The sequence below is a fragment of the Hesperophylax consimilis genome, chromosome 9 (assembly GCF_061612785.1).
Source record: "Hesperophylax consimilis isolate HC1 chromosome 9, BYU_Hcon_1.0, whole genome shotgun sequence".
NCBI lineage: Eukaryota > Metazoa > Arthropoda > Insecta > Trichoptera > Limnephilidae > Hesperophylax > Hesperophylax consimilis.
Genome location: NC_142844.1, coordinates 25,136,130 through 25,153,174, shown reverse-complemented (window position 1 = coordinate 25,153,174; position 17,045 = coordinate 25,136,130). Strand labels below are relative to the sequence as shown.

Sequence of the window (17,045 nt, the reverse complement as noted above, 5' to 3'; positions counted from 1 at the left end):
AATAAAGAAAACATCACAAATACAAATTAAAAAAAACCACTGTGCGTCCGATAATATTCGTACGCCCTCGTATGCTACCTACGTAAATATAATTGAATATAATCTTGAAGGAGAAAGGGCAGAAAATTAATATTTAAAACCTATTATGATGATGTAGATAATACTGTTCCTGATTAAGGTGAGTATAAGCCACGCTATAAATAACAAATTTTCCACCCATTCCCACCCTACGCTCGCCTACGCTCCTAGGGCATAGCCGCCAGTCGCCACTCGCTATATAATTAATGTTTTCTGTGAGGTCATCAGCCAGCCGCAGCCAGCTGACGAGCTGACTGGGCTGACACGGTTTTGTGGACGTTTTCCCTTCAGAGCCAATAGGCGAGGAAAGTGCGCAGGCGTGAATTTGACGTGAAAATCGTTTTGACTTTTGACGTACGATTCGGCCATACGGTTTATTTCCCGTTTCCGCACTGCAACTCGCATCAGCTCATTTTCTCTTTCTGTCCTAAATCACGCATTATTAATTTATTAGTACCTACATACACCATTTTTATCGACGGGAAACAGGCTATTTTACTATTCAACTTATCCCACGATTAAAAAAACGCGCGGTGACAGAATTCAACCATAAAAAATGTATTAAAAACAAAGAGAAAGAAAATCTGCCAACGGGAACCTGTTGCAACTACCCACCAGCGAAGAGTCAGCAGTTACTCGTGCTTCGTTATTGATTTTATTGGTGTTTAACTGCGATAAACCGTGACTGTGCTTGAGATATACCCAGTGCCGAGTGGCTAGTGCCGAGTATACCGCAATATACCGTATCTAATCTCCCGAATAGCGGGTGCAGTCGATGCGGCGTTACTCGCTGCGACTGCTAGCGCTGGGCGGCGGGGCGATCAAATAATGAGTCGGCGGCGCTCGAGGAAACCGGCCGAGCTCTCCACTGCCACTGCCTCTGTCAGTGTCAGCGCCGGTGCCAGTGCCAGTGCCAGTGCCAGTTCCCGCGCCAGGTGATGGAGGTGGGTGTCGTCAGGGTGGCCGAGGACGGAGACTTCGCCCGGCTCAAGACCCTCGTGGACAGCCACGAAGGCTGGAAGTTGGAGTACAACAAGCCTGACATTCAGGTGTTCACCAAGGCCACGGATGACAAGTGCAACTTCAAGCTCATCAAGATCATCGCCGTGCTCAGCGAGGTGGAACCCTTTACCGTCTACGATGTCCTCCATGATCCCGACTACAGGAAGGAGTGGGACACGCACATGATCAGCTCGGAGGATATTGGATTCCTCAATATCAACAATGATGTTGGCTACTATTCCAGTGAGTTTTTATTAACAGCTGTTGCACTTCACTTATTAAATCTTATTGCTGACTTTCCAATTCATTCAAAAATGCATCTTGGGTCTTTGATCTTCTACTTTAAAAACTTATCAAAATAATGTTTCAGTGAAAATGCTTTGATATTTTGAATTTTTCATTAATTGCGCAATTCAACATGTGGTTACATTTATTCCATTTCAATAGGTAGAAGGGTTGCTAATATCAAGCATCACAAATAATAAGCATATTCATTCAGAATATCATCATCGCTTGAATGATTTTGCAAACAATGGTTCATCATGATTTCGTTTTTTGTAGTTTAGTGAAAAATTGTTTATCGTGCCCACCGGAAGAATTACTTTGATGTCAAGGGCAGCTTATCTTAGATTAGGAAATTAAATTACATTTCGGCGGCAATTATTTTTATTTGATTTAGTTCTTATCTTTTGCTGAATTGGAATTGCAGCAATTCCTGTGCTTGCAATATAATAAAATGCGATGCAGTCAATCTAGAAATTATTTATAAAAATAACTATGAAATAATGTTCACAGTGTACATGTGACTTTATATAAGGGACTGGGCTACCGTCACGGGGATAAGGTAAACTTGGGAGAGAGAATAATGGGCCTGTGGCCTGACGTGTCCTACTTATCAATAATAATAATGCTGCCATCTGGGTACTTAATTAACCCTCTGGTCCCATGGATCCACAACGAAACTCTCCCTCTGCCTCTCTCATCCTGTTCACCGCTGAGTCCCGTTCATCTCAGTACCTTCCTACATTTTGACTGAGATCACGCAGGAGGATAGACAGCCCCCTCACATAAGTAAAAAATCCATTTACAAGAGTCATGGGTCCCCAGGACCCACGACGTCACATACATATAAATATATTTAAAAAAAAATCCAGTTTAATTGTCAAGACAGCGAGTCAAACCCCGGACCCAGTACTTTAAATACCATATTTACTTCAAAGATAGACACGATCGAGCGATGGCTATTATAGGAGGAAAACGAAGTAAAAATTGAAGATTCAATCCCAAATCGTGCAAGATGTGTTGCATTTAGTGCAAAAATATGTGTAACTTTACTTATTGTCAATATTTATGAGTTCAAAGTTATTGTTGTTTCGTGTACACAAGTTTTAAGAATTGAAATTTTATTAAACGGAAACATCGTATTTAGTAACAAAGATGTCACATTTTTGTGGATTTTAATTATTGTTATTAATTATTGGATATGTTTTTATGGAAGGAATTTTTCCATCGTAAGTTCAACAATGAAAATAATACTGTGTTAATTTAATTTTGCATTAAATCACTGATTTATTGTAAAGATTTGTGATTGATAATTTAAAATATAACTTATAACTTTTCTTTAATTATTGAAGATAATATTAGCGATTCCTAAACGAATATCTGAAACAGAAAAAGATACGCTCACATCTAGGACTCGAACCCAGGACCCTTACCTTGCCAGGGCACAGGTAAGGCGGTGCCCCGGCAAGTCAAAGGTCCTGGGTTCGAGTCCTAGATGTGACCGTATCTCTTTCTGTTTCAGATTTTCGTTTAGGAATCGCTAATATTTTCTTCAATAATTAAATATTACAATTTGAGGTTTTACTCATTAAATTATTAAAAAAAAAAATAGAATTATAACTTTTACATTAAGTAGTTTTGAAAAATGTGGGTGTCTGGGACCCACAACATCACTGGCGTAAGTTTTATTCACCATTTCGCTTGGTGGTTAAAAGAGGCTTTAGATTGGGAGTCATGGATTGCTTCGCTAAATAATCCACTTTGTAGCTTCCTAGGTATGCAACGTTTCTTCCTGATAACGCGGAATATTGGCACCATAGTTGAATCGGTATTTCTTCACATTTCTTTCACCTATTGGTGTTGTGGCTGCACATGTCTCCTTAGGTGGCAATGTCTGATTAACAAGCTGATAGCTCCCTCAGTGATTTTCTATCAATTACCAAAATAGTTATAAAGGATAAGGTTATAAGGTGTACTTAATATTATTAATTACACCCATTTTTTTTTTTTTTTTTTTTTTACAGTATTACCGCACAAGAGTCCCAACTGCTCCCGTCTGGAGCCAGTGAGACTATGGCATCCCCAATTGGGGTATGATGTGAGGCTGAGGGTATTGGGGAGGGGAGGGAGATGGGGAAGAGGAAGGTGGGGAAGTACCTGGCTATTCAGATCTGGTCACCAAACACGGCTAAAGCCATTTCAAGCAACGTTTCAATTCTGAATGGTGGTCTTACACCAGGGCGATACTGAGAGTATCTTCCACTCTGGAACGTGCCGCAAATATACTATATATTATATATTATTTTAAATTAATTAATTGTGAAATAACACAAATTAATCAAATAAAATTTATTTGCGCACGCCGGGTTCGAACCCGCGACCTTCGGATCTGTAGTCAAAAGCGTATACCACTAGACCACGCCGGCCGTCAATAAGATACTAATAAGAAGCCATTAGTTGCCCATTACCACATAAGCTTAAATCCCCACTGCGTCCATTTGTTATGAAACAGTGTTGTAATATAATTCCAGTGTCGTGCCCATCTCCGCTGAAGAACCGAGACTTCCTGCTGCAGCGCTCTTGGCTGGACACCGGAACGGAGCAGATGATCATCAACCATTCAGTCTACCACAAGAACTATCCGCCAAGGAAAGGTTTCATCAGGTATTCACCATTTGAAAACTTTTATGTGTTTATTCTACAGAATGAAACGATTCCCCTCCTGCTTTAAAAGTTATTAGTTTTAAAAAATTTAATTATTTACGGTAAATTATCATTTTTTTGTTTTGTTTATTGATTCGTTAGAATAATATTTTTATAAGAAATGATTTGGTGATGTGAGCCTCACTGGGTGCTTTACCCGTGCTGAGGTCCCTATTTTACAATTTTATGTGACAAATTACATATGTAAATAAAAATGAACTGTATTGAAATTATATTAATTAAACGAATTTAAATGAAATATTAAGAAATAAAATAAAGTAATGTAGTAAAAATAAAATAATTAAGGCAGTTGTAAAAACTAAGCAATATGAATATAATTGATGATCGGCTGTTTATAATATGTGTACTATGTAGTTATATTTTTTATTAATTTATGATAAATTTATTTTGGAGAGCCTTTATTGCTCTTTAATCTATAAAAAAGGCTTCTACAAAATAAATAGCATATAGCTACAAAAATATTTTTTCTTTCGATTAGTGATAAGAGTTTATTATAATAACCCCAATCTGCTTGTTAAACTCTCTAATCCCATTTACTGATGAAAAAAAATGCAAAAATAAATATGCATCACCATAAAATATGGTAGAATCTCACTAAGCCTCACTAATCCACTCACTATAAAACAAGATGGTGCTGGATTACCCAAATGTATGGAAAGAGTTACTGCTTTGATATATTATTGACAGACCGTAGCGAAGTACTGTTTTAACTCAAACGTTTGCATTTTGTCTGTCTGTAAATTTGTTTGTACATTCCGTTTGCGGTTCAAGATGGTGGCCGTTTTATGGTTCACTAAAGGTTCTTTTTACAAATGTAGAATCGTCATGTTTGTTTGGACTTTCTTATTCGCATATTTTTTCACATTCTACCTGCAAGAATAAAGTTTGAAAAACAAATAGTCATTGAGATAGCCATGTTTCTTTGGACTAAAGTATAGCGTTAATATTTGAAAAATGTGTCAAGCGACCGTGATTTCTGTGCATTCGATTTGGAAATTTTCCAGACGCATTAAAAAAATCATGCTTCCGAATTTTTATATAGAGACATATAAAATGATTATAGTTCTATATAGCTAATGAATCCACCTAAATTTTACTGTTCATCCCATATTTTTAAGAATTACAAAACAATTATTAAAAATTGTATAACTGCGCAAATTCTGCGCGTTAGTTTCTTTGAAATTGTGGTGCGAGGTACTTATTAGGGTCAAATTAGATATTTTCTATTTCTGTATGTTGTGTGTAGCCAGCCTACTTTATTATAACAGATACAAATATATATTGGAAGACTCAAGTTGTTCGAAGGTTTTGTTTAAAGAAAATATTTTATGCAATCTGTGTTTGCAGACTGTCAAACATGAATGCACTAAATTAGGATATTTAATATATTTCCCAAAAAGAACTGGTATTACATCAGAAAAATACATTCACTGTCTACAATAAGGAAATCCAGTAAAAAGTATTATGTCTTAAAGAAAATATATTCATATAGATCAACAAACGCTTGAATGTATTTATTTTATTAAACGTAGAATTTATAAATCGTCATTTACAAACAAATAAAACACCATCCCGTTAAAACACACTGTTTGGTTGGTACGACTGAACTGCTGATTCATCACAACCAGTTTATGTGTGTTATATATCTATGGTCTACATTATCCACATCAAGATTGCCAATTCGTGGAAAATTCCCCAAAAGGCGGGAAATTTCTAAGATTTTTCAAGAATTGGGTTTTTTTTAGGAGAACCTTTGTGAGGAAAATGTAAGAATTCTGGGCATTTCTTGATAATCCAACCAAATTGTAAAATAATATTTACAAAAATTGTGAGAATGCACTATATTTCGTTTTCGTTTGCAGCAAATTTAAAAAAAAACGTCTATTTTTAAAGTCTGAACGAAAGAGAAAATCCATAAATGACTAGATAAAAAAAAATAAGTGCTAATTTCAATCAAATTTTGTTTCATTTTGGAGGGAAAAGAACTTGTGGGGAATATTTTTAAATTCCCCACTCTTCATCTCTTCTGGGTATTTTAGAACATATGAAATGTCAAGTCTTGTCCACATTCACCTTTGAACTGATAAAAACGATTTAATGCAGGTTTTTTAACACCGGTAAATTGTTTATCAGGTGGGGTTATGGATGTATTTTTGCACTTTGTTTCAATACAAAAACATTAGTGACGAGATGCTAACATTTTATGTAGTGTTCTTCAATGTTAAAAGCAGGTAATCTTAAGAACAAAAAACGTCTCGACTCCCATACAAAATACGGTTTAAATAAAAGGAGGCTTTTTGAGACCGGTGACCTCTCAGATCACGTCCATAGATTTGGTGCGTTTTCAGAGACCCGAAAAAAAATTATTGTTAAAACTAACTATAATTATAAAAAATATATACTAGTATTTAAGTCGTATGATCATTATTGATTTAAATATATATAAAGTGGACTGCAGTTCCTATCAATAAGAATAATCTCGATTCTTGCTTTATTTAGTTAAATAAATCGTTTTACACAGGCAGGCTGTTTCACAAAGTAAAATGTGGAGAATTCACACTTTGTTTAGAAAAAAATGGAAAAAAGCCACTATTTTTATTCACATGAGTTGAAAATACGTTAAACAGATAGATAATTCAATTACGAATACACCGGTACGGTATTCGCTTTCCACTAATGCAAACTGTAGATTACGAGAAGGTTAGAATTTTTTTTTTATATTTTACGACAGGTAGATAAATTTGGCCCAACATGGCAAGAGATTGCTCAAGATGTATTGCTTTTATGGATAATTCCTTATTTGAAATTTAAAAAATATTAAATTTACTCCTCAGGCAAATTTGTTCAGTTTTTGAAACAGCTATTACCCATATAGTCAATTTGCTATTTATAATAATTAAATTTGAAAGCTTATTTTATTACCTTTCAAAAACAGTTTTTAGTTTTCAGATACATTCAGAAAGATCCCATTTATTTGGATTTTATTGAGAATTGGAAATACACACAAATTCTCAGACTTTCTGACAGCATCTTTGAGAAATATAAGGGCCAATATTTCGTTTTCTGCACTTTTACTTCATGTTGTTATGTTTGTCAACCGATCACAATTTGATAAAAAGGTGAAACGGACCTAGAATCGGCGCTTTACAGGGACCTTTCAAATATCAAAAAAACAAAATGGTGCTAATTCGCCATTTGATAACAATTTTCATGTCATGAATCCAAACTGTAATATTTATTGATTTGTCTTGTAGGGCGATCTCCCAAGTGACAGGCTGGGTGGTACGTGGCTCGGAGCGCGGCGCCCGCGTATCATATGTGTCGCGTACGGACCCGCGCGGCCGTCTGCCCGCGTGGCTAGTGAATGCCGTGACTCGTGAGCTCGGGCCCAAGATGGCCAAGAAACTGCACGCGGCCGCTCTCAAATACCCCGACTGGAAGGAGCAGTCCTCCAGACCTAACTACATGCCGTGGAGGTGCCCCGACCAAATACCCTCGGAGCGAATCAGCATAGCAGATGTAAGTTGTTGGAAATAATTTTCACTGCAGCATCATGACATAAGTTGTTCGGAATACATTTCACTTCACCATGATGCACCTAAGTTGTTTGAAATAATATTCACTTCAGCTTCATGGACTTAATTATTGTTCAGAATGATTTTCACGGATGATCTCCTTTGTCAAGTGGTTAAGGTAAAGGTTGCAGGTTTGAAGCTTGGCGTGCACAATAAATTTGATTTATTTATTATTTGATTGATTTATCTGTAGTACTTCTTACAATGCTCTCAGTATTGCCCTGGTGAAAGACAACCAATCAGAATTGACTCATTGCTTGAAATGATTTAAGCCGTGCTTAGTGAGCAGATCTGACCTCTTCCCCATCTCCCTCCCTTCTGCTCTAATACCCTTAATACCCATTCATTACCATTTTTTCCTTAGATTTTTACGAACAATCACCCTTTGGAGTATTGTGATATGATCCTGAAACACGGTGAATGTGTCTATATATATATATATTTCAAGCACATTTCACTGAACAAACATTTCAGCAACAGAAGCACCCATTCAGATCTCACCCGTAAATAAAATAATATCACGTTGATAACCCTAATCTGATTTGAGATACAAGTAAGTGTTTTGGTCTCCAATATTTCCAGTAATAAACCTTTATTTGGAAATGAATTGAAGCTTTTGCTCCAATTCCTAAGTACCCGTACCCACGCACGTTATTAATCTAGTTAACAATATTGTATATATGTATTTTATTTGAAGTCGTTACATCTTGATAAACCTAAGTACACAAAGTTGTTAAGTCAACAAAGTGAATGGTAAATGTTATCTCTCTACGACAATGAAGTTTATTTTTATTGGTTTAACATTAAGGTAAGCAGAAAGCTAAGGACAAACGCAAATTTAATACTCGGTAATCAATTAACTAAGATTATAATATGTGCTATGTTTTTATTGCAATGCTTAGCGATAAGATTAAAGTCATGGTCTTTTCTGATATTTGATTTATATTTAATGTTTTCTTGATTTAGTCATTTAAAAAAAGTTTATAGTAGGAGTAAAACGCCCTTAGCATAGTTAATAGAAACAAGTGAGATGGGCCATGAAAATTGGTACAAAACTACATGCACAAGAATGTCAACGTCATCCACTTATACTACTGCAAAATGCATGTAATGCATAACTTTAATTGGCTCCGCCATTTCAATGGTATGTACATGATTAATGGTGCGTGATCGTAGCATGGTTGCAACAGTTGACATGGTTCCATGTTTTTATTTTATTTTTTATTATCTATGGTTCTCACTGACATTTGCTAAAACTTTCTCACTTTGAAAATGTTTCCTTTTTGTTTGCTTGTTTGCTTGTTACAAGTCTGTTTGTTTTAATATGCACTCTTTTTATTTGTTTCCAGTGCATTGACACAGGACAGAAGGGATCGACAGAAACAATTCCCGATGAATCGACGGCCAAAGAAGGTAAAAGAAGGAAATCGCGGCTTTCCGACAGTGATTAACTCTTTTTGCTCTTTTATATAATATTTTTAAGAAGCAAGCATTTATTTGTCAACAGTATTATTTTTTGGCATTGGACAAAATGTTTTAAAGGTATTTTGTCTATTTTGCAATATGTAACTATTGCGCCTTATATGTTACTTTATAAGTTTGAAAATCTTCATTTGAAATTTCATATTTCTCATTTTCGACATTAGAATCCCAATTTTCAAAGTGCAGACTTCGAATGACTGACATCAAATGTGTGTAAGAAATTAGTTGGAAACCAAATTAAAAAAAAAACTTTGTTTTCTGATAAATTGAATTAACTTATTCAATATGTCCCCCAACGACACTCAATGGTTTTCCAACTTCTCGAAAGAATCTTGATATAATTTAAGTAGATTTGACAGTGAACTTTTTGCAGTCGAAACGATAATAATTATCGAAGTCACATTAATACTTAGGAAAGAAAGCTCTCAATTGTAATACATAACTGTGCCAAATCTACAATTTTATAAAACAAAGATAATGGGATGCTTTTAGAAAAAAGTGATTAAACCTCATGTTCTTCATTTTTCTTATAGTTCAGTGATACACATCTGTTATTATTATTGTTGTAGTTCACTGCTGTATAGCTTCAAGTACTTTTGTTGTATATAATGTGAGTGGTTTATTTATGTACGTAACGTAAGTGGTGGCTCTAGCAGTTTTTCAATGGTGGGGACTGACTTTTTTTATGTGTACTGAGATCTCACTGCCCGGAGAATATATAAAATTTCTCAACTAAAAATGCTCATGGACAAGCAGTCTTGCAACTGATCAGATGATAAATTAAAATCTCTACAGGTATCAATAATTTATATAGTTTAAAAAAGTAATTGCAATATCTTGCAACATTACCATCAAACTTATTTCGAAGGCGCGCGATTCCCGTCTGATTCATCACGAGGGGATTTGTAAGTTTTTTCCCTAAGCTGTATGAAATCCATTTATAAATTTGCATGCGCAGTTTTGCAGAAGGCCTAGGAAATTTCTTAATGCACTTAAAAATACAAATTTCAAGGGAAAAAAAATTGTGCCGTCCCCTTTCTGCCCACACGCAGCGCATGGCCTATAGTGTCGCTGATCGGTGGTTGCGTTAGATTAGTACGCTACAAAAAAGCCTGCAGAGTTCATTCGTTCATAGGAACCGTTTTTTTCGAGAATATTTGGGGCTTAAATATGATTAAAAAAAAAAAAATTGTATTTCAACAAAAATATTAATTGCTTTTATGTTTGAGGAATTCATTAATTTTGATGAAAACAAAGCTTCGACTATTCGTTTTTTATTAGTAGGCTTCGGGAATATCTGGTGAGTATCGTCCTCATTGTCCCCCCGTGACGAATTACTTTTGCTTTAGCTCCCGGCTGTACGGATTTGAGTACGTTTAATATAGCGCAGTCCTGCATAGCTTCTTGTGTTATTGTCGTGGCTCAGTCCTGCGAAGCTTCTAGTTATTAAACTTTTACAGGCTGCGATTCAGTTAATTGTAGTGCGCGCTTTGAACATAACCAATGGGTGGAGATTATGTCATTACAGTCATTATTCTTGTCAATCTCAAAGACAATCATTCCCAACAGTAATCATTAATAATTCCTTTCAAAATCATGTTACCATTGTATGTAGGGAAATGCATAGTTGTTATCAATTTAATTCAAAAAGCACTTAGTAGATTGCACTTGGAAATCAATGTACTTAATATATTATCTATTTTTGGGTTATAATATTACATAGTAATAAATCTAGATAGAAAGTTTGATTGAACTACTGTTTGAAATATGTAGTTTTTTTATAGAATAAATAAAACTTCAGATAATATGTAGGTATTGAGTTCCTCAAAAAAAAGGTGTAGCATAATATATCGTCGCTTGTAATATATAACACCCCATATCTCAAAAAAATTTAATTCACCTTTCTTTTAAAACCACACATGCACGATGGTTTGAATCGACGAACAAATATCCTTCCTTTTGTACAAACTTTGGTAACAATGCGTATCACAGAATTATAAAAGAAAGTTGAAAAAAGTAATTTAGTGTTTTTTGAGATACGCGGTGTTGTAATATAATTGACGATATAATAGTCCCACATTTTGTTTTATAGATAGGTACTTAATCATTTCTTTCTAACTTCTACCTTCAAACCACTCAGTTACATTTATTTCCTATTCATGTTTACCAACATAAATATGATATAATGTAAGTTTTTGAACAATGTATAAGGTTAAGGTATTCAGTGATTCTATTCTAGTGAAATAAGGAACTTAACTACTGATTGAATTGTGATAGTCACATTCTAAATCGACATTGATCTTCCAAATGTATATACACATGTAGGTGCACATGTGTTACGCACAAAATACTTTCAATTGTTATCGATGTAAGTTCGTTATTAACATTAAACGTTTGATAAAAATCTCTGTCCAGAATAAATATTAAATATTGTCTTCTACTGCTGGTAATATGCATCATAAAACAATAGTGTTTGATAAATCTGATTTTTATAAATACATTCACGGCTGCTTTCAGGAAATAAACTGAGCGAATGCTGAATTGTATATCACAGATTTGCCATTGGTGAATATATGTTTATATATATAACTCTTCGGTAATGCGAAAATTGCATAAAGTCACAGTGGTAACTTTGACATTCTGCTTTTGAGTTTAATTTTAACTTAGTGGTTACTCAGTTTATTTGGTGAAAGTGGATCAGATCCTAAAATTGGTTGCTGAAAATATAACATTAAAACCTAGTTAAATTTAATTGCACTTATTTTTGTTGAGTGCGTCAATGATTTGTTAGTTTTTGTGAAATGTTCACGTTTGCATAAAATATATAAGTTTTGTTTACGATTTTAGAATTTACTTGAAAGATTTGGCACGGAAGATATTGTTATGTTATAGATTAGTATTCAAGGCCTATAATATGTATTTTGACAAGGGACTTCTGTAATCATTGGTTTGTCAAATGATTGCCTTAATAAATAATGTTTGTTGTTAAAATAGCACTATCTTTGCAGGTACATACATAGTTATATACATTTTCCAGAGCAGTAATTCTTTTAAATGATTCTTAATCCGATTAATTCTATTCTGTTATAATATTTCTATAATAATTGATATTAATGTTTTATATTTACTTTTAATTCATATTATTTTCTGTATTGTAATGTACTGATCTTAAATAGAAATTAGAATATTTTGAATGTAAAATACACATTTTACAACTTATCAACAAATCGTTCACCGAATAAGAGAATTTATTACTATTTGTTTATATTATTCTTGATTCAAACTCTATAGATTCTTATATGCCGATTCAACGTTGGTATGTTAAAGCCGGCCTTAAGCCTGGTTTAACACCTTTTTAAACATACAAACTCTGTGGTAATAAGTCAAGTTTTTCACTGTTCTGACCTTATGCGCCGCATTGTATTTACATTGCGTTTCTGTAGGATATAACTATGTACTCCCTAATTTTCTAAGATTTTATGTACCTACTTCATTTTTACCGTGTTTTTTAAATTAAAAAAACATTGAAATCATTGACGAGATTTAATTTGCCCTTCACAGTTAAATAAATTACAACTGTATTTAAAAAAAAACCTACTTTTATTGGAAATCACAGTAGAATTTCAGTAATCTGTCACTATATAAATTTTAACATTACTGGATTTACCAGATAAACACTTAGGACGGGTTGTTTCGCAGAATTTGAACAATTCATCAAATTTCAAAGTTGATTTTCAAGTTCTGTGAAGGATCTATTCAAGTTCTGTTGTTGTATGATGATTGGCCAGTTGTTTCACAAAACTGAAATGATGAAAGAACTTGAGTAGAACTTTCACAGAACTTGAAAGTCAACTTTGAAATTTGATGAATTGTTCAAATTCTGTGAAACAACCGGTCCTTAGTGTTATATGGTTTTGCTTTTATTTAAAATAATGTGTATTTACTGCCTGTGAATTAAAATATTAGTCAAGTTATTACCCACAGTTTAGAAGTCAAATTACTAAAATAAACATTCACATAAATTCAAATGTAACATTGTCACATCAAATGGGCAAACAGTGCCATTTTGTTTTTTTTTTATATATTTGAGAGGTCACCGCTAAACAGCGATTCTAGGTAATTTTTAGCTGTTGAACAAATTGTGATAACAGAGGGCCGAAGTGAACCTAGAATCGGTGTTTAGCGAGGACCTTGAGAAAATGGTGCTGATTGAATTGATGACAATTGTATTCTCAGTCAAGATTACTGGAGATGTCCAGACCTCGAAAGTGGACAGATTAGTGAGATTCTACTTAAAAGATTTTATTTCTGTTTGACACTATCATAGCTCCATATTTATTCATATTTAAATTGTGATACTATAATATCTTCAATGTGAAGTAATTTTGCAGAGAAAAGTAATGTGCTTATCATTAAGTCCAAAGTACCTTTAAGAAAGCAACTGCCTGCTCATGTATAATATTCAATTCGCCAAATGACAATGCATAGCCTTAAAATACACATCTCACTCTATTATATTATATTATATAAACATTGTATTATCATAATCCAAGTGCTTTTTTATCATCTTTATGTACCTACCTACGTTTGCCTTTATGAAAAGAATGATCATTTTGAAATAGGTATTTCTAAACTTGTATAAGGAGTCGGGGGAAGTGAGTCTATGGATATGTGCGTTTATCAGTTGTACGAAAAGTAAGCAATTTGTGAATGTGTGTGACATCTATGAACATATTCAAAACCTTTACAGTTTACTGGTGCTAGATAGTTCTGTGAGCGCCAATTTTATTCTGACAGCCATTTTACTTTCATGGTGATTTTTACTCCATGAAATAGTGAAACTGTAAGTATTTGCTTGTTTTTAATTATATCATGAAACTGGAAGAGCTGGCATATAAAGTCCATTTCCCTAAAACATTTTTAGTATATTAACAAATTTCTGTTTGTAATAATATAATTGTGTTTATTATTAAAAAAAATATATAATAAACAGACCCACTTGCCTCATTTCACGGGGTATGTGCATCTGGATGACATCTTTTACTAAAATGATTATATTACAATGTACAATGCTCTTATTCCCACGCTAAGGCTGTTAATAAAAAAAATGTATACATTTTTGGTTTATATATTACTCACCATTTATTTCTCGAAAGCACATTGAATTGGTTATTGAATCCAAGTCTTTAATTTAATTGCCGCACTTCCCCCTTACTGAGGTTGTCAACCAACTGAATTATTCATGTTTGCGTTATTGACTAACAAGATTGGACATTGGGAAGGTGAAGAAAAACTGCATTTATAATTAATTAATTAAATAATTCTGTTGATTTAAGACATTGCGTGAACAACCATGATTGGCACATGTTTGTAAACTTGAGTTTTGTGTAATTTATTTATTTTATATAAATGCTAGCTTTACTACAGGGTTTTCCAATAAGAGGTGTTATTTTGAATAGCCCGCTATTTCGGTTAGATGTTACTTTTGAAGCTGTCATTTTTTGACATTTGACAAGTAGAAACTACGCCATTAATAAAAATGGAACGATACACGTTTCAACAACGCATTGAAATTATTAAAATTCACTTGAGTGAATCAAATGCAAATAAATCATCTTGAGTGATGATGCCCATTTCCACCTCGGTGGCTTCGTCAACAAGCAAAATTGTCGCATCTGGGGCTCGGAAAACCCAAGAGTTATTGTTGAAAAGCCTCTCTATCCTCAACGTGTGACTGTTTGGTGTGGTTTATGGTCCGGCGGAGTCATTGGACCTTACTTTTTCGAAAATGAGGCTGGAGCAACAGTTACGGTGAATGGATTGCGCTATCGAGAGATGATTAATGATTTTTTATGGCCGGAACTGGATGTTATTAATCTGGACAACGTTTACTTTCAACAATACGGCGCTACGTGCCACACAAGCAACGAAACCATTGATCTTTTACGGGAAAAGTTTCAAAATAACACCTCTTATTGGAAAACCCATTACCTGGCTTCGACCGATATTGAAAAAATTAAAATATGTAAAAAAAAATGCAGAGTCTTCAAAGGTCTGCCACTCATGATGGAAATGACGTTATGAGCTGATAATATTTGTGTCAATGTAAAGATTCCATAGAGAAAGAAATAAGCAGTGTTGTTGATGCTACAGATTTAGATAAACTAACATATTATCTGTTAAGAATTGAATCATAACAAGCGTATTAAACAGTAAATGGGCATTTGTTAGAAATAAATAAATGAGCAGAGGTTGAAACTGCCAAATAGAACGAACATGGATAACCCTTTTGGACCTGAATTAAGACTGGCAGTGATAAAACACAGTTGATGCCCAAACTTTTTAGAATTATTTGAAAATTTTGTTGTAGTTTTTTTTTTTTAGTATCTTAGAAGTTATTGCTATTTTCATTTAAAAGAATATCAGGTATTTAATTTTTCACTTAAAATGGCAAATCATTTACTGTGCACAAAAAGATACAATATTTGAATAATTAATTTTAAAAAAATTGCAATTAAACCACAGTTTCAAAACTTACACAACAAAAAAACATTCAAAATTAAACACAACAATCTCATTTCATAAAATAAACGTGGCTACCTTCTGAAAGAATAGCTGAAATCCAATTTACAAAGAAAAACGTTAAAAGCCAGTTATGCCAAAAATCGGAAAACGAAAACTGTCAATTTTTGTTGGCTCTTGATAGAAAGAAAAAAAATTCTCAAATTTATGGATTTTCAAATATGGATATGCACGGTAGGAAAGGGTTAAGTACTTAATATCTGACACTCAACTTTGTTCCTGCAATGTTTCCAATTATAGCACCCTAAGGATCAATTAAACTGCAGATGATGCAGAAGATGTCGCCTGTACCAGACTCAGTTAAAGGTCCCCATATTTTTTGTGTACCTCGAATTAGCAATACGCTTGCTTGTTCATAAACTTTTCAAAACATAATAATACAGTATTGAAAATGTTGTTAAAATAATTATAATACTTTATACTATCTCTCTGGCGTTTAGAAGCCAATTCTAATGTTAATCAAAAATCATAATATATCTGTTTGGTTGACTGCGGTGTTTTATTTGCCCTTTAGAAATAATTATTGAAGCAATATCAATGATATCATGATTTATTTATTACTTAAATGTACCTTTTCCTTTCCTTTAATAATTACCAAAAAAGTTTCTATTTTGGTCAGAAAGTCATTGGCACACTGATAACTCATGGATTCATAAATAAACTTTTTTTGCTTCATAACTACAAGATTTAATAAATAAATCAAGATTAATGAAGAACTCATCATTATAAATAATTTAAGATTAATAAATATTTCTTTTTCAAAAAAATATTAAATAAATATTTCATATCTTGTGTGAATCAGCATTAGTAAATAAATCTAGAAAATAAACTATTTCGTGTCCATATGAATCATCATGAGTAAATAAATCAAATGCAAATAATTTAAAATTGATTCACAATAATCAATGTCAATATCTTATAAAATATGTAAGTTACGTCAAATTCCCGCGAAAACGCTGGAAAAAGTTGTAACTTTTTTTCTTTTTTTTGGCCCATTATAATTAATTATGTCAAAATGAAGTGAATGAAATAAATAATATTGAAGAAGAAGATAATACCAGAGATGTGCAAAATGGGTACCCAAAACCATTTGAAATGCAAAATGGAAATGGGTCAAAACTTTTCCATTTGAAAATGCAAAATGGTTTTTAGAAAAGCATTTCAAATGCAAAATGCAAAATACCTATTTTCAAAATGCATTGAAAATGCAAAATGGTTTCTCAGGTCAAACAATTAAAATAATTATACAAGGTTTAAACAATTTTGTCATTTAATAATGGACATCAATGTAGAACAAACATATTATATGATAGTAAATCC

General features: G+C 33.4%; 1 protein-coding gene across 1 annotated transcript; it reads left to right on the top strand.

Moving 5' to 3' along the window:
* The first annotated feature begins 220 nt into the window (after nucleotides 1–220).
* On the top strand, nucleotides 221–16,188 carry LOC149421094 (START domain-containing protein 10-like). Its single transcript, XM_089635806.1, has 4 exons — nucleotides 221–1,323; nucleotides 3,894–4,026; nucleotides 7,341–7,605; nucleotides 9,011–16,188. The coding sequence occupies exons 1-4, from the start codon at nucleotides 1,017–1,019 to the stop codon at nucleotides 9,110–9,112; spliced, it is 807 nt and encodes a 268-aa protein (XP_089491932.1). The 5' UTR covers nucleotides 221–1,016; the 3' UTR covers nucleotides 9,113–16,188.
* Nucleotides 16,189–17,045: the final 857 nt, after the last annotated feature.